General features: G+C 44.0%; 1 protein-coding gene across 1 annotated transcript in view; it reads left to right on the forward strand.

Annotated features, from left to right (window-relative positions):
- The window catches only part of KAZN (kazrin, periplakin interacting protein), a 745,023-nt gene that overhangs the window by 110,948 nt on the left and 608,689 nt on the right, over positions 1-25,386 (forward strand). The window contains exon 2 of the mRNA XM_034753335.1: positions 10,610-10,767. Within this exon, the coding sequence (XP_034609226.1) occupies positions 10,610-10,767 (158 nt within the window). The remainder of the gene's footprint in view (positions 1-10,609; positions 10,768-25,386) is intronic.

Genomic DNA, 25,386 nt, shown 5'->3' on the forward strand with positions numbered 1-25,386 from the left:
ACTGTATGACAATCTTATCACGGATTGCTGTGAGCTTTGGATCAGGCCCCATAAAACCCCAGCGCCTCAAGTACATATATTCCTCATGGAAGAGGCAGGGACAAAATACACCAAACTCTATGAAGTTCACTCCTCAGATCAGCTTTCATTTCTTCACGGTGGGGAGGGGTCTTTGAGGACTGAAAGCCTGGATGGCTCAGAAGAGAACCGAGCCTCAGTCCGCACTGGTCTGCTCAGAGGCAGTTTCCAGGCAGGACAGGCTCCCTCCATGGTGTTCCTTGGTCTCCCAGGACCTCTGGGCAGCATGGTTCCTGAAAGCCCTTTATCCACCTCAGAAAGGTGAAGGGCTGACTCAGTGCTGATAATACCAGTGCCTAGCATTTGCAGTGCTCTCTCACATCTAGATCAAAGGAAAGTCAGTATATTTATCCTCATTTGACAGATGGGTAAACTGAGGCAGAGGGAGAGCTGAAGTGGCTTGCCAAACGTCACCTGCGTCAGTGGCAAAGCAGGAATAGAACCAAGGTCTCCTGTTTTTCATGTCCCATGCCCTATTCAGGAGATCACATAATTCCAGGGACTCAAACTATTCCAGGTCTGTTGCTTATGACTGGGATTGTCAAAGAGGGTGAGCTGGAATAGTGTACACTAACAAACTGCCCATTTCAGCCTTAATCTGTGGGATGGGTGTCATGGTAGATATGTAATTTGGAGCAAAATTGTGCTAATCTTATTGATTGCCAAGGTGGATGGCAGAGAAATGAAGGACAGGGTGTGTTAATTTCCTTTGGAACAAGTGTGAATTTTATAATCTGCTGCTTGTATGTGTTGATTTATTAGCTGTATTAATGCCTGCCCCAGACCAATCAATGCATCAGGAATCTTTGCATCATTGCAGATGACTGGAGCTATTCAGAGTTCCTTCACTTTGGCCTTGACAGGACTGCTTAATAGTGGATGATGGAAAGCTCCCTCCAATGATTCAGATCACAGGACTTTCACCTGCTTAGTATCATGATGGCACGAAATGGACTAAAGAGGAAGCCCCAAGAAGCAAGAGTGAATCATAGAGCAAGCTGTTCATGTGGAATGAGAGGAGGGTTGACTTCTCAGTGGGCCTGTCCAGTTCTGGATACCACCTGAGTGGGAATTCTGGGATTGGATTTTATCTGAACCCTGGCAGTATCCAGGGTCTGGTCTCCCAACCCAAAGGGTGCAAGTCTCCCAAGATCTTATGTACTCAGGAGAAAACAATAGCATCCTGGCTAGCAGCAGACCTTCTACATTTCCTCATCACCTTTGATCACCGTTTTTATCTAGCCAGAACTTGCCTGACATGGCCCCAGAATAACAAAGCAAGCGCTAGAAACACACTAGCAAGCTATAAGACTTCTGATCCGAAAAGCTAGGTTCTCTCCAAATAGGTGCCACAGATGCTGTAGGTTACAATCTTAGTCTTTTGAGCGGTTGTGAAAGCCCTGGCTATGAGTACGTACAAAATGGAAGGTATTTTGGCCGTTCTTCATCAACTAGACAATAGAGGATTCTTCTAAAAGAGTCTAAGCCTCTTATCGCTCTCTCTCTGGCTGGGTCTACATCTGTTGCAACTTGCAACCCTCGAACTGAATTTTTCAAATGCTTTGTGGCTGTTTTACACAACCTTTCCTGGTAAGCACTGGATTTGGTTGCCAGGGTTACTATGCCTGACACGCTCTACAGAGCTATTTTTTATAGTAGTAGTGAACTGCAATCACTGTTGTCAGAGGTCAGATTTAAACTGGTGACTTAGGGCCTGATTCTTCCATGAGTTATTTGTGGGGGTAGAGGTCTCCCTGTAATGGAGCTAATTACATGATTGGGGTCTGTAATGGGTTGTGGTGCCTCCTGCTGGTTGCTCCAGGAATTAGCTCTGTCCATCAGCAGGGTGCCCTCCTCTTGTGGCATCTCACTCTCCGTCGCTGCTTCACAGGATCATATAGATAACTGGTTCCTTAGATAAGTTCCCTAAATCTATTTGACAGTCCCTATGCCAGTCCACTACTCTTTTTTATAATATTTAATGAGACTTTCCTTTCCATTGTTCTAATACTCCCTCCAAAAAAAAAAAAAAGACAATATTTTTCCCTTATCCATTTTATCCTTTTCCAGTTGGCAAGCCCTCTGTTTTCAGCTGAAATGAACACAGCGTTCTTATTTACTTCCTATTAGTTCATCTACTCCATTTTATGTCAGCACAGCTGCAGGACAGAGTTTGCTAGTGAGTCTCTGCTCCTCCTGTTTGTTGATTCTGCATCGGAAGAGCACTAAGCATTTAGACTGAGATATTCAAAGCTGCCTCATAGGGAATTTGGGCAGTCAATTCCCATGAAAATTAATGGGAGTTGGGGGTCCAAAACAGTAGACAACTTAGAAAATTTCAGCCCTAGCCGTTTTACCTCTATAATACCTTGGGTAGGTATTTAAAAAAGAAAAGAAATGCACCCCTGACTGTTTTTCTGTAGATATTTTAAAGCAGATATCCATCTAAAACCAGAGGCTTTTGGATAATTGTGCATTTTTGCTTCAAGATGGGGAGATCATAGAATGTCAGGGTTGGAAGGGACCTCAGAAGGTCATCTAGTCCAACCCCCTGCTCAAAGCAGGACCAATCCCCACACAGATTTTTACCCCAGTTCCCTAAATGGCCCCCTCAGGGATTGAACTCACAATCCTTGGTTTAGCAGGCCAATGTTCAAACCACTGAGCTATCCCTCCCCCCCAAAGATAAACAGTAGTGCAGCAGCAGTAGCATGCACAGCAACCAGCGGTAGCCACTCCACACACAAACACGCCCGCACCCCATGGGTACATACTCGGGGCAGCTAGCTCGTCCGCTGCTCACCACAGCCTGCGTTACCATGGCTACACTAGGAATCGGACCTCTATCTCCAAGTGCAGATGTGGCCTTTGCTGTGTGGTGGTTCATGGAAGTTATATGGCTGCAGGTGCATCATGGGCTATATAGGACAGACAGGGAGTGAGACCCTCCATAGGGGTGAATGGTGGCATCAGGTAACTGAACCACAGCTCCTGTGAGGCAATGTGGCACTATAAGGAGATGCAGTTAATGTGGCACTGACGGCATTTGAGACATTCCATGTCAGTCCAACAAACTGAAATGAAATATTTCAATTTGGAAATATTGAGTTTTGATCCCAAATTCCAAAAAAAAGACCCCAAAATCATTCTGTTTCCTAATCAAAATGTTTCTAACCTTAGTATTCCATGTGATACATCAATAGTTTAACTTTTCATTCTGATTTGTGACGGAAAAAATGTTGAAATTGTGGCGTTTCCCTGTGGGGTGGGAATTCCGATTCTTTTGCTCAGGAGAAGGTGGGGCTGGATAGGACACACACTACGCAAGCAGCCAACCAACATCACTAGACAGGCATTGCGGTGGAATCCCCAAGGCAAGCGGAAAAGAGGCCGTCCAAGAAACACCTGGCAACGCGACCTTCAGGCTGATAGCATAAAAATGGGCTATACCTGGAATCAGTTAGAGCAAATGGCCCAGGATAGAGGACTCTGGAGATCTGTGGTTGCAGCCCATACCCCGACTGGGGTGACGGGCATGAGTGAGTGAGAGAGTTGCTCAGTTCTAGCCAATAAATTTCCAGCAAGCTGAAAAAAGAGATGGGGCTGTTCCTATACCACTGGAGTTAGCTGGGCTGCTCATCACCTCTGAAAATCAGGGCCACTTCTTTTTTTAAGAGCCTAAGAATGGCTTTAAGAACAAACCAGGCTTGGAAATGTTAGATATAGGATTTACCATAGTGAATGTGTCAAATCCTTACTCTGCAATCCTGCCTCTGACTGTGACCAATATTTGATGCTACATAAGAAGGCTCAGATTCCACCATAATGCACCTGACAAACTGTGCTATGAAGGCAGAGGAAAAATTGTGGTGCTGGAAAAAATCCCCATGTGTGCTGACAGTCGTATATCACTTAAAACCTAATCACAAGAGCTGCTGAAAGCATGGCTAGCTTCATGTCCAGTGTAATATATTATCCTCCCACATCAATAATCTCAGCTGAAGTATTTGTCATGATGCTGCCTGGCGCTACCTTGAAAGTTCCGAAGATACATGAGTCAATTGTTTTAATACTGAATGAGTCTCTAGAAGAGCTCTGGATTTCTGGAGAATCTGAAGCTGCTGATAATTAGCCCATCTTTCAAACTAGGTTTCTCACTAGTTATGTGGTCTGCTACTTCAGAATGTTTTATTATTGTTCACTTGTGTATTACAGTAGCACATAGAGGCCCCAACTGAAGTCAGAACAGTTAAAAGTCCCGTTGGTGGTGCTGCCCGGCTAAAGCAGACTAGTGCCTACCTTTTCTGACACCGTGCTGTGCCCCGGAAGTTGCTAGCAGCAGGTGCGGCTCCTAGGAAGGGGAGCCATGGGGCTCTGTGGGCTGCCCCCACCCTGAGCACCGGCTCCGCACTCCCATTGGCCGGCAACCGGCCAATGGGAACTGGGTGGAGGGGCAGTGACTGCGGGTGAGAGTCATGTGGAGTTGCTTGTGCATCTCCGCCTAGGAGCCGGCCCTGCTTCTGGCTGCTTCCGGGGTGCAGCGCGGTCGGTGGTGCCAGGACAGGCGGAAAGCCTGCCTTAGCACCCCCGCTGCACCGCTGACCGGGAGCTGCCGGAGATACATCTGTGCCCCAACCCCATGCCCCAATCCCCTGCCTCAGCCCTGAGCCCCCCGAAACCCGGAGTCCCTCCTGCACCCCAAACTCCTCATCCCCAGCCCAGAGGCCTGACTCCCTCCCGCACCCCAACCACCTACCCCAGCCCTGAGCTCACTTTGGGCAAGTTGAGATGCACACTTGGGCCTTCCCTAACTGTGGAGGAGGATATTGCGATGTTGTGTGCAATGAGAAGAGGGGGCTGTTAGAACAAGGGGTAAGGGTCTATGGAGAAAAAGCAGGCACCAGCAATCGTCCCAAAACAAACCCAGAGTATATGGCAAGGAGAAGGAGAAGCCCAAAGCTTGGCTGGAGCAGAGGGGCAGGTGAACTCCTCCTCCTGGGTTTCTTGTTTTGGTGGTGTTGGTGTTGCACGTTAAAAAGAATTTTTTCATGTTCCCTTTGGGGAGTGAGCTCCTGCTAGCGGCCTCACATACCCTCTGCATGAACACAGGAGCCGCTCTTTGCACAGTGAGGAACGAGAGAGGGGATTTTCCAGCATATGGACTTTTGCCACCCAGGAACATCAGTCCCCACCGCAGATTCGATGGGTCTAATCTTGGTCCCATTGAAGTCGTGGCGGGGGGGGGGGGAGAATTTGCCACTGGCTCAAAGAGACCATGGCTTGCCCTCATTCCTTCCCCTTCGAGTGCATCATGTTTTTTTGGAGGTTATGTGCTTCTCTAACAGTTGCACTGTGCACAAAATTTATCCTCACTGTCCACAATGTAATGACCTGAAACCTCAAAGTACTTGCAGGCTCTTATTGATGGCAGCTCTGTAAATAGGTCAGGTAGCCCAGGCAGCCGCGTTACAGAGTAAGAAGGAGAGCTGCTCTAGTGTACAGGATCCGGCGTCAGAGGCTCTTCGGCCACGCAGCTTCCTGAAAGGATGGCAGCAATGGCCAGGCAGGACTCCACAACTACTACAGTCACCCGCAAGGATAGCCTGGAGCGTTTGCTCTTGGTCACAGGAGGAGGCAAAGCTTTGTTGTATATCAGATGTTCCAAAGCCTCAGATTAAAACAAAAGAAGAACCGGACAGTGGCTTTAAAGCCTCAGTCCAGGGTGGAGGGGGACGCACTGCAACAGGATTCCTGGAGGAAATTCTGGCTGAGTCCGACAGAATTCCGCCTGGGAAATACATGTGGCAGTAGCAGCTCTGCCACCCTTTTATGGGAACGCAGCATGTGTCTGCGTGTGACGGGCCTGTGTGTGTGTCAGTGCATGTTCATGGATGTGCGGATGGTCCTGCCCCTTCTTGCCACCTCCCGGGAGGCTCTGTGGGGGAGAAGTGCTGTGCTGGGGGCTGCATTTGTGCCCAGGAGAAGGGGTCTGGGAGGGAGGCATCTTGTACCCCTTTGCCCCCTACCCACTTATGTCCCCACACAGGGTAGGACACTAGCAAGGCCTATGATAGTGCAAGAGCCAAGAATGGGAAGCTTTATTGAATGTGTGCTATTCTGCTCCCTGTATAGCTGAATCTCTCGAAATCCTATCTCAGTGCACATGTGTAAACCTCGGAATGGATTATTTGGCTTCTGGCCCCAGTCATTCCAAAGTCATGATCCAGCATATTATTGATATTACTATTTAAAATATGTCCATCCAATGCTCCAGGCCCCTAGTGCCAACTATTTATGAAAACAATACAAGACACAAGGTACGCCAGTGCTCAAACCATAAGAACCCTTCTAAATCCTCCATACTCAAAGGCTCTTTGTTCTATTTCACATAAAGAAGGAAGAGGAAAGAGGGGAGGTGGGGTGGGTCAGAGAGCTGCCAGTTTTGGAAGGAACTTTAAAAGGTTTGGATCATCATCGACACTTTGGGAATCAAAGTGGTTCTTCAGACTTTTTGAGGCACCGCCCGACCCTGCCACTAAATTTCCTAGATGCTTCTTAACGCACAAAAGACAAGGCATCTATTAACTGTCTTCCCTGTAGTAATGTGGAGAGGCTGTTGTGTCCACAGCTGGGTTAAATTATTCGAACCTCAAACACATCCCCTTAGCTGGTTCCAATCACACGCAGAAGAGCCCATGTACATTTTATTCCCATTACGGCTTTTGACTTGGGTGATGGGGTGGATAGCATTCAAATGTAAATGCGAATTTTCAGTATTAAGTAATTCCGCTGGCTTGTGACCATGGGCAGCTTTATCATAATGTATCTCGCCTTCAAATATGATTTTAATTTAGTTTTAATCCAGCTGCCTGCCCCCCTTTAACATTACATTGGAAATAATATTTCACGGCGCTGGAACAATTTATATTACCATAGCGATGCACGTACATGTGTTAGAAGCTCCTAGGCCCAGGAGAAGCTTTGGCTCATGTTATCAACCAGTCCACCACTACCCCCCTTAATGGATGGGATACCTTGTGGATAGACATAAGAACGGCCACACTGGGTCAGACCAATGGTCCATCTAGCCCAGTATCCTGTCTTCTGACAGTGACCATGCTGGATGCTTCAGAGGGAATGAACAGAACAGGCAGTTATCAAGTGATCTACACCCAGCATCTGGCAATTAGAAACTTAGAACACCCAGAGCGTGGGGTTGCATCCCTGACTATCTTGGCCAATGGCCATTGATAGACCTATGCTCTATGAACATATCTAATTCTTTTTTGAACCCATATATACTTTTAACCTTCACAACATCCCCATTTAACAAATTCTACAGATTGACTGTGCATTGTGTGAAGAAGTACTTCCTTTTCTAAATTTCACTGCTTAGCGTTTTTAAAGTCAGATTGTCAGAGAACTCTACACACAATTCCTAATTCATAAACAACCTTGGCAAATCAGGACTGGCAAATGTACATTATACACAGCTGAAGCACAGTTCAGAATAATGTGCTACCATCAAGTGAAAGCTTAGCAGAGGGTTTTACTGCATGAAACTAGAAAAAAAGATACACCGAAGAATAATTTTAGGCTCATTTATTTAACGGACGCACAGTAAAGATGAAAACTCAAAACTTGCGATGGTTTAAATGCAAATTGCATCATAGATTTTTCCAGTATGTGGAATCACAAAGGTTTTTATTATGCAGCGATAAATTTGATCATTAGTTCATATCATTATGGTTCATATACATTACAATATAATAAAGTACATTTGCTTGGGGACCTCAGTGAGCCATGAACATGTTGCATCTGATGCATTTTTACATGAAAAAGGAGCAGGGGCAGAATTCCCCCACATACAACATCTGGGTTTGGCCCTAGATTGCTAAAGGTAGATTAATATTTCATGTCCTGTTATTCAGCACAACAAACTGAGGTACAATTTTGTAGAGTTTTATTGGTTTTCTCTCTCTAGTTCTGCCACCTGCAATTCATACACTCTCTATTTTTTCCCCTCTCTGTCTCTCTCTATCATCCTGTTGTGCAGCCTGGTCTAGTGAATAGGTCACCAAACTTGGAGCTGGAAGCCCTGGGTTCTAATCACAGTGCTGACGCTTCCTGCTGTATGACCTTGTGCCAGTCGCTCACTTCACCCCTATAGTGTGCCTCTGTTTTCCTTCCTGCCCTCTGTCTGTTTAGTTTGTTTAGATTTGTAAGCACTTTGGGGCTGAGATTTTCTCTTATGTATATTCACAGTGCTCAGCACAAAGACGCTTTGGTCTCAGTTGGGGCCTCTAGATGCTAGTATAATACATTAGTCAAAAATATTATTTTGTAACAAAATGTTAAACCTTCAACTGAGCATTCCTAACCTATGAATTGTGCTGTCTACTCTGTGATGTAAAGCCCTAAATACTCATTCAGGTGTAGGCGGTAATAATTAAACATACATAGATAATAACCCTACTGTTTTATTATCCATATGCCTGTGGTGTCATGCTCTTAATCTTAAGAGAATGAACTTTTGGTGTTGCGAAAGTATCTGTGTAAGAGGCTGTTCATATAGGGAACTGGACTGCCTATGGTTGGTAATGGGATAAGGAGATTTTCACCTCTAGATTGCCAGGTGGAGTCCAGTTCCCAATCACAAAAGCCACCATTGTGTTTCACATCTTTTATCTGCATTCTCAGCAGAGAAGTCAAAGAATGAATGGAGCACTGGACTCCCTTTTCACCCCTAGAAGGGGTCCCTTCAGGTCAGGACTGAGGCACAATGGCAGGGCAGGATGAGGAAATCTTCCACTGCTACTTCCCACACTGTAGCTATTCTGTGATGAAGAAGACTTCCTTCTCCTGGGCTATCAATGCAGCAGTTAGCACAAGCCCTGAAATTACCCCATAACTCTCATTAAAAATGAACAAGCTTCTAAAACAGTATAGGGCCTTGCTGTGGAATACAAGCCGTGTGCCATATTTGTCCATGTTCCATTAACCTCACTTTCTGTTTTCAGCTGGGGGTGAAAAGAGGAAGTGCTGGCATACAGAGGAGGAAGGTGGTGTTACACAAAGTAACGCACATTGGAAAACATAATCCCAACTATGCATACAAAGTGCTGGGGTCTAAATTAGCTGCTACCATTCAAGGAAGAGATCTTGGAGTCATGGCGGATAGTTCTCCGAAAACATCTGCTCACTGTGCAGCAGCAGTCAAAAAAAAGTTCACAGAATGTTAGCAACCATTAGGAAAGGGATAGATAAGAAGACAGAAAATATCATAATGCTACTATATAAATCCATGGTACTCCTACACCTTGAATACTGTGTGCAGTTCTGGTCACCCCATCTCAAATAAGGTATATTAGAACTGGAAAAAGTACAGAGAAGGGCAACAAAAATGATTAGGGGTATGGAACAACTTCTATATGAGACAAGATTAAAAAGACTGGGACTGTTCATCTTAGGAAAGAGATGACTAAGGGGAGATTTGTTAGAGGTCTATAAAATCCTGGCATGAGGAGAAGTCAGAAGTTCTAGGAATCTACCAAGAAAACCGCCTGTCATGAAACATCAAGCCAGACATTGCAGACTAGAAGGATTTTAAGGAATAGTTGTTTGGCTGCTTGATTGAACCAAATGTCTCAACTTTTAGAGTGGAGATGGTTCCAAGTCCCATCATTGGGATCCAGGTCAGACATCCCCAAAGTTAGCAGACATTTGGATCTGGCATTTTGATTTAGGCATGTCTCAGCTTCAGAGGTGCTAGTATGGTACCTGTATAGTCACTGCCGGTAGAAGAAGGGGGAGACTATATGGGCTTCTGCCAACCTTCTAAATCCCCATGAAATTCTGTCTGCATAAGGAGCTCTAAATATTATAGCTGTGTTTAGTATAGGTCCATCAGAAAGGAAGGTCAAATACAGCACAATGTGTAAGTAAGGAAATCTTCAGGGAGAAAAGTGAACAGTTTGGTGCATTCACATGAGTTTCTGTCTAGCTTCTCATCACAGCACTGTGCCAGGGCTTTTGCATGGAAATGAAATGCTAAATTAGCCTTTAGTAGCCTTATTATGTAACGGTACATTGTAGCATATGGAATGGCGTAACAGCATCTATTGCACATGTGATGTTATTGCTAGTGACTCACTCGTAGACCCTAAATACAGTCCTGGTGTAGATAGCTCTGCTTCCTTTAGTCAATTATTTCTTGTAACGTAACATGCTATTGTCTCAACTGCTAATATGTATGCTTTAACCCTCGGTTAATTAGCTAGTCCAGAATAGGGTGACCAGATGTCCCGATTTTATAGGGACAGTCCCGATATTTGGGGCTTTTTTTTTTTGTATGGGCTTCTATTACCTCCCACCCCCTATCCTCATTTTTCACACTCACTGTCTGGTCATCCTAGTCCAGAATTATGGTAGCATCTGCCCATCCTTTGGAAATTTCAAATGTTTCCAGTGATTCCAGCCAATCCTCCTGTATGGTTTCAGTGCTCTTTGTTTTCTTTCTCTCTCCCCATAGCTGTGCAGTCTATGCATACCCTCAATGACCAGCTCTCGCATTTTATCGTGAACAAGTCAAAAATGCTGGATGAGAACAAAGATGCTTTCTTGCCCAGTGAAAAAGAGTCTCTGAAAAATTCCATGATGCTGATGAGACACCTCTTAATGGATGCACAGGTATGAAATCAATAAGCTTGTATCTGTTAAGACACCTGGGAATGCACATTGAACAGATCCAAAGGCTGTGCTTCATTTTTATGGCAGGTTTAAGCTGTGAAAAAAATGTCAGCCCCCTACATTTTTTTGACACTGACTTAGACCGCTGAAATTCACAGCCATGGAAAGGACATCTCGGTTCAGAGACTATTGGGATTGTAATGGGCCAGCATGTTGGATTTAGGATAGGAAATTACTTTAAAGTCACAGAAGAAAATGGAGTAATCTACCTGTCAATGGTAATCTAGCATTTCTTCTATGAAAGTGAAAATCAGTTTGCTACTGAACATCTGTGCTGAATGCCAGTTTAAGGGTGGCAGGCATATAACATAATTGCTTGGTTTAGCTATGCTCCAAACTATGACTTGCACATGAACTCATGACTTTTCAGATGTTTCATTGCGACTTTTCACCTTAGTACATAAGAATTTCTCAGAAAGTCTGTACGCAGTAAACATATCCCAGGGTAATTCCCTCTAAATATAAGAAACTTCTGAAAATATTCAATACCTTTTTAAACTCCCTTTTAAGCTTTACAAATATATCTTCAAATGAAAAAGGCATCCTATGTTGGATGGCTGTTTGAAAACACAACAGTCTCCCTTCCCTTTTGTCTAAGTCCTAAATTCTGGGTCTGCTACCAAGAAGGCCTCTGATTGTTCATAACATTTGTGCATTTTATCTTCACCTTTGATGTGTACAGGATACTCAGAATTTATATGGCGTGGGTGATGCAGGCACCCCAAGTTATGCCAATCCTTTCATTTCTGTTCACCACATCCTCTCTTCAGACAGACTAACACGGCTGCTACTCTGAAAACTGACAATGGGTAACTCCGCTCAGCTGTGCCAATCAGTGACTGCCAGTAACAGAAATGAAAGGGAGTATTCTGGCCCTAACAAGAAAAGGAAACACAGAACCGTTTGCAAAATAAAAGAGGAGGAAATTATTCCGGCACGGATTAGCTGCATTATGTACAACATCCTCTCAGCCGGAGCTTTTCCTCATCACTATTCCATGGCTAACCCTGTATTGCCAGTGGGAATACCTACATGGATTGCTGCAGATAGTGTACAAACATGATTACCCAAACCTCAGTTAACCAAACTGTTCACTTACTTCAGCTCACTCTGTGGACCCGTTTCCTGTGACTTGCTTTTACAAGTACTTAAATGGGAAATTTAAATAGAAAAAAACTACTCCTTTCATGTATTACTCCCATAGCCTCTCACTTGGAACCTGGTGGTTATCTGAGCAAACACATCTCTCTCTCTGTTAAAGCCCTTTGGTCTTAATTAGTTTAGCTAATCGAGCTATCATTATACAGAAAGGATGGGCTGGAAATCTCTGGTAGCAATAATGCACCTATTTTAGTGCTGAATAAATTTCTATGTAGAGTCGGGCCTACGCATTCAGGTGTATGCCACATATGCCCCCATGGCTTTACTATGCTCCGTCCTTGGAGTAAAGGGAGGAGGGAATGGCAAAAAAATCAGAAAGAACCATTCCCCAGCTGTAAAAATCCTCCTTCACCATCCAACAAGCATCCTCAACTCAGCCAGCATCCGATCCCTCCCAGCTGTGTGGGTTATGGATGATCTGCCTGAGGGCCGTCACATCTAACTTTGCACAGGACTCCACAAAATATGCCTGTGGCTTTATTTCTGTGACCGAGGCAGTATTGTGGAGGAGAGGACAAACTTTACTAGGCATTGGAACTGCAAGGAACTTTTGTACAGAACCAGACACACAGTGGAGGACTCCATTCCAGGAGTCCTAACATAAAGCATGTGGAGAACAGTGGACAAGTTACATGCCTTCATTTTATTCCTTCGAAGATCGATTTAGTTCTCAGCTGCGATTGTTCATGATTGTTAATGAGGCACCCGCAGAACTGCAGCTCCCAGAATGCCATGTGGGACTGGGAAACTCCACCTTTTTCTAGGAGAAGGTCACTTACTGATCTCAGAGTGTTAACAAGGGATGAAGCTGTATTTGGGACTCTTTTTCTTGAGGGTTCAGTACTCAAATGCAACACTGTACACCTTTGGCAAAGGCCCTTCCACTTATGCCTCAGACCCCGTACCTTAACTTATGCAAATATCACTTAGAAGCCAAACTAGGGGGCAAGAGAAATGAAAGACACTATGGGTTAAATTTTGCCATCAGTTGCAGAAATGCAGCTCCCATTGCAGTTAAAAGTAGCTTCAGTGGGAGCCAAGTATGCACATCCAAGAACAGATAGGAGCTCTCGTGACATCTGCATATTGCAGATAAAATAAATATAGACACCAAAAAAGAAGAAGAAAGGACCTGCTGATAAGCCACTTTTATAGAAACTTCTTTTTAGCACCTGAGAATTGGTTTATTGCCTATCGTTTGCCCTGAATGCATATTAATGCTGCCTATGATACTGTGCCTGATTAAGGAAACACTAATAACAATGGGGAAAATGTCAAGAGCGTCTGTGTCCTCATAATGCATCTGGAACACTTCCCAGGCAGTACCGGACATTGTTTGCCTTGGATTTTAAAGTTGGAAGGATGACAAAATGGGAGGCGGTAATGATGATTAAAAGGATGGAACAGGCGAGGTGACAACTTCAAATACTTAAAAACCAACAACCACCCTGTGGGGAATCAAAAATCATGATGTTGGCAGTGAACTACATAAATAGGAACATCACCTCCAGTATGTGCATATCAAGTATGTAGTAAACACAATTGCAGGGCGCCCTGTAGTCCTCATTACCCGGGAGGGGGGAAAAAATCACCAATGTAATTATTTCCATTTCTTTTATGAGATCTCCTTTTCCTCCTGTATTGGTATTATTTCTTTAGACTATCCTGGGGCTGGGAAGCCCCAGAGGCCCATTGTGCTAGGCACTGCACAAATAGTAAGAACCAGCCCCTGCCCTGAAGAACCCACCATGTAAACAGACAAATAAAAGGGTGGGGAAAATAAGTATTTTCATCCCTACTGTTGAGATGGAAAACAGAGCCAGGATGAGAGGCAGCAGCTTGGGCATGAACCTGGGACTTGAGACCTGGGTTCAAGTCCCTGCTCCAGCACAGACTTCCTCTATGACCTTGGGCAGGTCACTTAGTCTCTCTGTGCCTCAGTTCCCCCCTAGTAAAATAGAGATGATAGTGCTGTCCTCGCTAGGATAAATACATTCAAGATTGTGAGATGCTCAGGTACAATGGTAACGGGGGCCATGTAAGTTACATCCGTGCCCCACTAACAATTGTGGGGGTGAAATGGGGCTACGCTCTGGAATGAACTCACACATGCAAACAATAAAAGACAAAAACACCACATGGTCTGTGAGGGAACACTTTTCACAAAGCAGTCCCTCTATATCTGACCTCTCATCCTCAAAGGAAACCTGTACAATACTGTCCAAAGATGAGCCTGGGAGCTTAAATTCATAACTTTGCTAGACACTAAAAATGATGGACCGAATTGAGAGGCTGAATTTAGGGTTTATTACAACAATCTATGACCCATTAACTGCCTCCTGCAACTTCTTTTTCTCCTTTATCCCAATGACTGGAGAAGTGTTAATGGACCAGCTTCCCTTGGATGGTTTCTTGAAATATGTGTTAACAACTTATGCTAAACAATCTGTTCCACCTTGTATTTAGCTGTGACACTCGGAGTAGATTTCCCAGACCTGAAGAAGAGCTCTTTGAAAGCTCAAAAGGTTGTGGGCTAGTCTACACTGGCCACGTTAAAGAGAGCTCTCTCCCAGCGCTGGTGCATTGTCTACACTGGCGCTTTACAGCGCCGAAACTTGCTGCGCTCAGGGGGGTCAGAAAGTTGCAGCGCTGTAAAGTGCCAGTGTAGACAAGCCCTAAGCTTCTCACCAACAGAAGTTGCTCCAATAAAAGATAATTACCTCACCCGCCTTCTGTCTCTAATATCTTGGGACCAACGTGGCTACAACAACACTGAATACATAGCTACAGAGGCACAGAGACTGGGGGCTTGTCTACACTGGCACTTTGCAGCGCTGCAACTTTCTCGCTCAGGGGCGTGAAAAAACACCCCCCTGAGTGCAGCAAGTTTCAGTGTAGACAATGTTTCAGTGTAGATAATGCACCAGCACGGGGCGCCGCGCTCCCAGCACTGGGAGCTGCGCCCCTCGTGGAGGTGGGTTTTTTAGAGCTCTGGGAAAGCTCTCTCCCAGCGCTCTGCCGTGACTACGCAAGCCACGTTAAAGTGCTGCCGTGGCAGTGCGTTAACGTTGCCAGTGTAGACTAGCCCTAAGGATAACATTTTTAAAAGCTAAGTCCCATTTTCAAAAGTCACTTAGGCATCTAGAACTCAATGGGACTTAGCCTGAGAGATTTAGGAGCTTAACATTTTCAAAGCACCTAAGTGACTTGCCTAGTCTCAGAGCTAGGAACCCCAATCTCTTGAATTCTAATGTAGCACTGTAACCACAAGGTTATTCTCTCCCTATCTTTCCTTCAAGCTGGTCATTCTCTGGCTTTTTTTTTTTTTTTTTTTTTTTTTTTGGTTCTCTCAGGAGCATTTTACTTGTACGTTCAGTTTAATGTTGGTCCCTTCCTTCTCAAGGTCTCACTCCCTTTCCTCTTAACTCTCTTAGCATCGGCCTGCCTATTGTCCGGCAGGTAATTCAAGGAGAGAACATCCAGCCTGAACTTTTGGAGGCCATTAGCTGGGCAATTAACCTACCAGTAGTGAGTGATTTTTCAACTCTTCTGGGGAACAAGAGTGGGGATTCCTGAGTTCCATAAGACTATTAAAACTAGCATGATTTAAACACAGACCTTGGTTGTTTAAAGCTTGCAGAGCTTCAGTTGCAGGTGAATTTTCTCAGAGCTTAGATTCCTAGCTAATTCGGGAACTGTGATTTCAGACAACAGCAGGCAGTAGAGAGGTGTGGTCCAAGCACAGAACTAGGATCCTCTGAATTCTAAGCCTGACTTTTCTTATTTCTATAGCTCTAGCTAAATCACATAACTTCTCTATGCCTTAAACTATGTACCTCCTTGGTGTGTTTGGAGATCAGTTCGCTAAACATTGCACTTATGCATACTAACAGGCATTTCTTCTTCCAAAAAGCTTACTATCTAAAGAGTGAAAGGCAATACCATTGCCCTCCATTTACAGATGTGAAACCAAGGCAAAGAGAGACAAAGTGACTTGCCTAAGGTCACATAGGGATTTTACGGCAGAGCCAGGAACTAAATCCAGATATCCTGAGTCGCAGTCCAGTGGCTTCCCACAAGACCATCTTTTATTCCTTGCAGGAGGCTCTGAAAAATACTGATTCTTTCCCTGCCAATTTTATACATTTACCTTTAACCATCACTGATTTTCCTGCCCCAGTCTTTGCAATATTGGAGTATAAGCAAATAATACTTGCTTACTTTCCTTCCTTGCATCATTGTATTAGTTACCGTGTCCACATTGCTGCAAGACTAGAATTTGCTAGTTAACTTTCACTCCTTTATCTGGCTTAGTGGCAATAGCAGAGGGAAAATAGAATCATTCATAAATTGTGGCTTGCTTGCATACTTTCTTTCCCTTCTAATATCTTATCTTACATAATGTTGACAATTTTTCTTTCTTCTCCTTAAAATGTAAGGTGAACATAGTGCTTGTGAAATATACCAGATCAATAGCACTGGAGGTGAAGTCCCCGAGTTATCCAAAGAAGAGGAGATTCAACATAGGCCAAAGCATTGCTTGCGTCCTCAGACTAATATGCATTAACTAGAGCTTGGCAAAAATTTTCAATCATACGTTTTTTTCAGTGAAACATGCAGATTTGTCTACTTTGAAAAGTTTTGCAAATTCATGTCAGTTTTGCTGAATTATTTGTTTAAGAAAAAAATCTGTTTCTTATTGACATTTTCAGAACAAAACGCTTCAGTTTTTCAGTTTGAAACAACTTTATGTTTCAAAGTTTCTTTTAATTTTACTTCTTAACATTAAAATAAGTTTTAAAATACTTGAAATTAAAATGAAACACTTCATTTCAGGTTGAAAGAAATATTATATTCTGAAACAAATTATTTTTACTTTTCAATTTGCTGGAAAATTTCATTTTCAGCCTGACACACAACAATTTTTTTTGACCTTTGGAAACTGCCAATGAACTGAAAATTTAACGGTTTGCCCAGCTCTACCCTTAACCCTGTTTGAAAAGCCCCACCTCTTGAGGTGAAAGGATAATTTATACTAAGTCTGCATCCTTGTCCTCTCTGTTGAGTCTTCCTGCCAAGGGCCAATTGACAGGATGGGTTTTATTAATCCACTAAAAACTGGAACGAGAGCAGATGGCAATGGCTATTGACTTATTGGGATTAGAACCAATAACCCTATAGGTGAAATGGGTTGTATTCTGGTCCCAGTACCAAACACCCAGAGAGGCAAGAGTTTATTTATTTATATTTACAAGTTTACAAGCCTCAGTGTTGAGAATGGAAATCCCCATCAATCCCATGGAGCAATCATGAGCGGAAGAAATCAGACACTCTACTTCCCTTCCTTCCATCCTCCCAGCAAGAAGCTGCTGGACCAAGGACCAAAGCAGACCCTTCTTCACTGCAATTGTGTAATTCAGGACGTGTGACTGCCTAGTGGACCTCTGCAATTCAGCTATTCTCTAGAGGCCTGATTCAAAGCCCACTGAAGTCAATGGGAATATCTCTTTGGATCAGCCCCTATCTCCCTGAGTCTAAATATCATCTGTCCTATGGTAATATATTCATTTGTGTGGGCCATTCCAAGGCTGTATGGAAGGTAATTTCAAACATAAGGGACTAGGCTACTGCTGGTATTCTGTTGTTATCATATACACCTCTACCCCGATATAACGCAACCCGATATAACACGAGTTCGGATATACTGCGGTAAAGCAGTGCTCCGGGGGGGTGGGGGTGGGGGGGCGGGGCTGCGTGCTCCGGTGGATCAAAGCAAGTTCGATATAACGCAGTTTCATCTATAACGCAGTAAGATTTTTTGGCTCCCGAGGACAGCGTTATATCGCGGTAGAGGTGTAGTTATTTCTAATGTACACGTCATCTCAAATTTTATTTATATATATGATATAAATGAATAAATACCTCTCATACTCCAGATTCATAAGTAAGTCAATGGCCCCAAAAACATGGTTGGCTGTAGCTGGAATCTAGTATCCAATCAGCTCTTGGGTCTCCTAAAGCTAAACCTTGCTCAGTTAAGCATTGTGGAGAAGGCTTCTTGGGCTTGAGAAATTGCAGTCAGATGAAGGCTAGGTACAAAAGACAAAAATCCATCTGGCACTTTGTTTAATTAGGCTTACAGGAAATAATGGGAAGCAGTTATCAATCTTCATAAAGGGAAATGCACAATGGCCACAGTGCATCAAAGGAGATTCTGCCTCATTTTGTTAGCATGGAGAAACCAGCCTCCTCAAAATGCAGTGCCTCTTTACTCATTCCTCATTCTGGCGACAGGAAGGAGACTCTAACAATGGGTACCACTGAGCAGCAGCAGCTGGAATGTACTCAGGCCGGCGATGTAGGCACCCACAAGTAACTCTGCTGAGAAAACTTAATGTGGACGATCGGCATCCAGGTCAGCCTCACCCAGGTGTGAGCAGCTGCCCTCCAAAGCCCTACCCGAGTTACTGTGTCCTCACTGGTGTAGCTGTCACCCGTGCGAGGGTCGCTAGGACATCTGGGAGACCATCCCTTGGTTCTTTGTGCTGTAGTAAGTTGAGCCGCTCTGATTGTGTCCCAGTGAATTGTGGGTGAACTTGTCTGTCCTTCTGAGTACATGGGGAGAATTGTAGGAAGGCAGTGGAGGATTATCAGCACTTGAATGATTTAGCCTGCATCCTCACTGCAAAGTGAGTGGCTTACCAGCCCATATGAAAACCCCACTCAGACTTTAGCCTAGCGCCCCAGCAGGGCTAGCTAGCATCTGGTTGAAAGCACCAAACTTGGTTCAGAGGCTCGTGTGTGTGGATGGGAGAGGGGCTTAGGGACGACATCCAAGTACAAGCCCAGATGAATTCTACAGTGAAGACATACCCTCACTGCCCTTTAGGTTTGTAAATTCTCTCGCTTAATTTTTTAGCCCAGGAGTACTGGCTCTTGCTTTTAGGTCAAGAGTTCCAGGTTCAATCCCTGCAGGCAACTCATCTAGCTGGATTGTCGCATTGGGATCGGTCTCTTCGTAACTTGTCCATTGCCCCCACTTCACCCCAGCACAACCTCATCCCCACCTACCTGGTGCATTGTGAGCTGCAGCGTTAAACTTTGCACAAACGTTCCCCAAATTGCACTGTGTTGAGAGGGACTCCACGGGGACCTTAGAGCCCAATGAATCAAAATTAGGGCCAAACAAGCTAGAATAAGAAAGCATGCTAAATACAAGAGGAGATGCTTGCAATGCCAAGTGGCAGTGGGGAAGGGAAGGGAAGAGAAGGACGCTCTGCTTTGCTTTTCTGCTCAATGTTTCCTGCAGCAAGAGGGAAGCTCTCACAGAAAAAGCTTGCAGTTTTGGAGGTCACCTCTGTGTAAGTGCAGCACACAGAGATGGGGTTAAAGTGGAATCCACTCTCCCATCTGCAGCGAGGATCTCTCGCATGCAGGATGGGGCTCTCCCTTGCATATTCCGCACTCATCCTGCCTCCGGACGTTTCACTGATGTCAACTGAAGTTGCACTTGCTAGACAAGTGCAGAAGAGGCAACGGGAGCAGTGCAGGCTGGCCAGCAGTCTCTTGGCCGCTCACTACATTAATAAGCCTGAAGTCCCAAGTCTGCTCTGCCAACAGTGTTAAGCAATGTTCCAGGGAATGCACTGTATGCGGAGTGTCAACTCAAATTCAGCCTAGGGTAGGTAGTGACTAAATTAAAGTCATTACGGTCTGTGGGGCTGTCTCTCGATCCTGGTGGTCTCCATCCATATCCCACCAGCCAGGATTTCCCCACCACGAAGACTTCCATTAAAAACAGCCACTCGCTGACCTAGCACTTTAGCTGGCAGCCTCAGCAGAGAAGTCAGTGGGCTTTGGGAAGTCAGCTACCATCTCACCCCCTTTCTTCAGGTCAGCGTGGCTTTCTGGCTGCCTATACTGAGTACCTTTTTTGCAGATAAATAGAGGATTTCAGCAGCCCACGCTGACAAGTCAGCTGGCACTTAAAGGAACTAAATTCTCTTAATTCTTAAGAAATAATCACTTTAGCTAGTGGACCTTAAGGAGCCAACAGGAGATTGAAATAGTGTAATATGAACTAAAAGCTGCAATATAATGCACTCACACAGTGCTGGTGCATAAAAACAGATTAAGTAAAAAGATGCATCTTGCCTGTATGACACATCCCATCCTCCATATAGTATGGGAATGAATAAACAAGTTCATATCTGCTAGACTACCCAATGCAAGATGTTATCTCACAGATATGACTTTCTATGATAGATTGTCATTGTTGTCAATCATTTCCGGCAGCCCTATTATGTTTGGAAGGGATGTTTGCTCTGGGTATGTTGTTTTATAATCCTCTGAGGTGGAATATCATAGTCTGGCAGTGTTTTTTGCTCTGACGTTTTCCTAAGCAGGATGTATTGCTTCTAAGACAGGTGTGACTTGAATTTATTATGTCTTCCCTGGTCAAACTTTAAACCAGCCTCCAGCTTTGCAGAAACTATTATTTTTACTGGACTCTTTTCTGTTAAGTGATATTGGAAGGTCCTTAAGTAGTGTGGAACAGAAGGTATAAAAGGTCTACAGGGTGAGTCATATGGATCAGATCCACCCTAGCAGTTTACCAAAGCAATTTTTCTAATGAGTTGAAAATGTGCATCCAAGCTCATGGAAGTAGACTAGAGGTAGGTTAATATTTTCTTTCATATGAAGGTATGCATGTAAAACAAAAGGTTTTACTCCCAGATGCCTGACCTTTAAATTCCAAACTTTGCTTAAGTCCTGAGCCTCTAACCACCTTGTAAAGAGTTTAATGGATTGTAGTTGGCTATAAGCTTGTTTGGGTTTTTTTACTCTGTCCGCATAGTGCCCAGCACATTGGTGTCCTGATTCTCTTTGCCAGAAGCTGAGAATGGGCGACAGGGGCTGGCTCACTTGATGACTACCTGATCTGTTCATTCCCTCTGGGGCACCTGGCATTGGCCACTGTTTGAAGACAGGATACTGGCCTGGATGGACCATTGGTCCCAGTATGGCCTATAATTATATTCTTGACTGGGGCCTTGTATGTGCTACTATAATAGAAATAAAGAGGAATAGTAATAGGGACTGTCTCTTAGTTCTGGATTGTTGTACAGTGCCTAGCTCAGGTGGGGACCCAGGCAGTGACTAGAGCTCCTAGCCACTCTAGTGATAAAAATAATAAATAATAATCATGGTTTGAGTAACCTTATGGAGTACGTGGGTAAAGTGTATTTGGAGTCTCACTGTTTACTCACTCCCAGGCTACTTCTGTAAGTAAGGACTGCCTGCATGAGTAAAGCTTGTGCAGGTTCAGGAAATGCAAAGATTCAAGGGTGAAATTCATTCCCCTCCCCAGGGTCAGCAGAAAGCTTATGTGCACCTTGAGGGCTTGAGTGATGCATTGAGTTTGTGTTGGCCCTCTGCACCGGGGTGAATTTCACTCCCAAGTAAGGAAAGAAAACAGGCCCGGCGTTGTTTCCAGAATAAGACTTCTGTGAACAAAATAATGCAGATATAGCGCAAAAGCAACAGGAGAAAAGCAAAAAAGGGTTCACATTTTACTCATGTGCTTGGCAGCTGCAGGGCTTAGGAAACAATTTGAGGTAAAAATACCAGCTTCTCTACCAGGCCCTTCTCTATCACCTTCCATCAGTAGATCTCAGAACAGTGTTATGAACATGAATGGATGCAGACGGGTGCTGCAGTTACCTGTGCTTCTCTCACCTCTAGGCTAGACAATTGGTATGTTCTTCATGTTCGAATACAAAGCAATGGCATTAGTGCATGCTTATGGGTCCATGATCATCAACTAGCCCCGCCCATTATTGTCAGTGGAAGTAACACTGTGAGTGTGTGTATTATCCATCGTAGGAATTATCCATTGTCATCAATGGGATCTGCTGGGTGGGGAGCACTTTTGGAAATCTGACCTTTTCATTTCAGTGCCTAAATGTGAGCTGATCTCTTCTGATACTCTTTCCCCAAGTGTCTAGTAGCCTTCCAACATGGTGCTGCTCCATCTTACATTAAATACTGAGCCAGGGCTTCACTCTTCAGCAGGTGCAAATCAGCACAGCTCCTTTGACTTCTCCGGAGCGCACTGATTTATATCAACTGAGGAGCCAACCTGTAATGTTTTGAACAATATTTGACTGTTTCAATTTGCTTCACCAGGAGTGCATCTTAAGTCAGATGCCAGTACGTGATCAATATATCCCGTAAAGTATGCTCTCTTAAAAGGGGAGAAAAAGTTTTAGTGACAGAAAAACTCCATCTGTCCTGCCTTACTTTTAGCTGATCAGGATCCCACCTACTGCTTTTTCATGACTGATACAGCTGTTGCAGAACTGGTCACAAAGCTATTTCATCAACTCACCTTTTGCAAAATAATTCTTCTTGTTTACAACGGTATGTTCTAAGATTTTGTTCAGCAGTTAAATGCTTGCTACCATTTGCTCTTCAGTCTTCGAGCATATAGTTTGAAGAACAAACTCTGATGACCTCTTTGTGGGAGTGGGTCATATTTATATCCATGGGACTAAAAGTGTGGGTAGAATTTGACCTCTAGTCAACAAATGTACAGTGCCTGGGTACCAAAAATATCCCCTGCCCCCACTAAAGTGCTTTAAAAAAAAACCCACACAGATACAGATAGAATACTGATTCCCTGATACTGAGTATTTTGAAAATGCATTTTTAAACTGGGATGGGGGAGGGAGAATAGGCTTGGAAAATGTCTTATAAAGGAAAGTCATAGAGTTTTGGTCCCTTTGATGTATCCTAATTTATGTATTAGATGCCTTGATCCTGCAGCGATAGTGCTTTAGAAAGGCAGACAGAAAGATTAGCTAGATAATTTATAAATACCCTTTGTTTTGTCCTGACTCACAATTGGTTAAAAAGAATCCCGTGGTGTAAAATATTGTGTTCTTGCTGTAAAGCTGAGCTCAGAGTGTGAATGGCTTTAGTCTACAATAAGCAAACAGGTATTTCCAGTGACACCTAATGTGACTCGTCTCACTAATAGCTCCCATGTGCTTGGCCTCTCAATCCCTCATTGCTGGCTTTGGTACAATGGCCACCTGCTACACTATGGATCTGGGAGACTCTAGGCCAACTCTGGCTGAGATGTACTCAGTGCTCGGCCTCCATTTCACCTGATGTGTTTTCACCTGCTGTGGTGCCCAGTAGGTTTGTTCATACTGCTCCCAGATTCATAGGTCCCTAGGCCAGAAGGGAACCACTGCGCAACCCAGACTCCACTGTGGCAGTGAAATGTTGTTCTCAGGAATTCCTGTAAAGAATGTCAGGGGTGAGAAAGTGGCGGTGAGACCGTGTGTCCTCTCCAGTGAAGGTTACCCTTGCTGGGGTTGGAGGCAGCGATATCAAAATGTGGCCCTGCTCAGGACTATTCTCCGGTTGAATGCTTTACAGCCTTTCCCTAATAAGGACACTATTGGAGTGGGGAAGGGGCCCAAGGCAGCTTTAAATATTGAACTGTACCAAAAAAAAAGAGGGGGAAATTTCACAAAGAAAGTTTTCATTTTTTCCCTCTTTTTTCCCCCCATCAACATTTTGACTTTTAAGCACTATTTTGAGTATGAGCCTGCTCTGTAGTGAATCGAGAACACAGGGAAAAAATCACCATGAAAAACAGAATTCTGACAATTTTTCACCAGAATTTCAAAACCTCGACATTTTGACCAGCTGTCTATAAGGGGGGGAGAGAGAGAGAGAGAGAAAGAAAGAATAGGCTGCATATAGAAGGTCTCTGAGGGCAATGGAAATCATCGAAATAATTCCCTTGAGCATAGTTTTGGACAATATTGCCACAGTCTTAGGAACTACATTTCCCCAGCTTGGGCGATATTTGACTACTATTGCCCGTGGTGCCACTCCATATTTTACATACAATTGTATTTATATATCTATACAGAAGTGTAGTAATACAGACATCTCTGTTTCGATGAAGACAAAATGATTACATATTTGGAAGTAAACTTGAAAAATAAGCTTGCATTTTTGACATGAATCTTGTCTAATCTCATTTTCATAAGAAGAAATATTCTAAGCCACTTTCAAGCCAGCAGTTCAGATACTAATGATCCCTGTTAGGCCCCGGCTGAAACAGAGCACAAAAGAACATCTCATCTGTTTGACACACGCAAAGGATAAAACGCAATGTCCAGCAAGTTTCAATGACCAGGTTGTACTTAGTGGCATCATTAGTATGTGTTATAGGAGCCAGGTTTGCAAACCATTCCCCTAACAGTGCACCTGCCAGCCCCTGCTTCTTTTCTTGAGCTGCAAGAGAAGAAATTGATTGTGGTCTTCCTCTGCTAGTCCAATTTATTTGCAGAATTATGTCCTGGATAATAAATGATGATCAAAGTCCTCTTTTAAAAAGCCAGTTGCGTGCTGGAGTATATACTCTGACGTGCACCAACAGTGTACTATCTAGGGAATACATATTATTTGCTACCCACAAATGGTGATATTTGGCAATGTATACAATTCTTTTCATCCAAAGATCCCAAAGCACTTTATAACTTTTAAAAGAGCTGAAGTATCATTTTCGCCTTGAAATGCTATAGTTAAAATTGGGTTCTAGCTCCTGTTTCTTGGCCAGCTGCTTGGAAATTAATCAGATTAATTCTTTATAGATTGCCATTTTCCATGCTTCGTCCTCAGTCTGAGTGTAAAGTTTTCTAAAAAGTTTGAATGGAATCAGTTCTTGAGTTAGGTGAGACTGGAAAAGCTGTCACTTTCCCCACATGCTCCAAATGGAAAAATTGGGGGTTTGCATAACTCAGTCTTTCCACACAACACTCATGTCCGAAGCCTAGAAAGCTCAAACCCAGCTGGCTTAAATTGTCATCTTCGATGAAGGAAAACAATCCGGGTTTGAAGACAAGTCAGTACTTCTGTGAGTGTTTAAATCTGGATCTTTTGCATGTGCGTGTTCGGGTTGAGCTTTTCAAAGCCATGGCGGGGCTTAGTCACGTAGTTAATGGAAGTTGTGTGGCTAACCCTCATACTCAACTTTGCAAATCCCCAGCTAGAACCTCTTTCATCTGGCTTTTTATAGGACTAAAGCTAAAACAGTTTGGATCACTGGCCATGGACAGAATTGCTTTAGCGGTAGTTTACCCTGAACTGCCTGAGGCCCAAGATCTAAAGTCTCCCTTTAAATACTGAGCACCTTTATCTGCGTCAGGCTTGATTCACCTCGACAGATTCATGGGGGTGCTTTTTCCACCTGTTGTAATCTCCCCTTGGGCACCCTCCTTTGAGGGAAAACAGCTTTAATTTGTGGCCCGACGCATACAGATCTCTGGGACTTAACATGAATGAGCTCCAAGGTCGCTAGATGAAATGGCGTAT

Source organism: Trachemys scripta, chromosome 19 (genome assembly GCF_013100865.1).
Source record: "Trachemys scripta elegans isolate TJP31775 chromosome 19, CAS_Tse_1.0, whole genome shotgun sequence".
Lineage (NCBI taxonomy): Eukaryota > Metazoa > Chordata > Testudines > Emydidae > Trachemys > Trachemys scripta.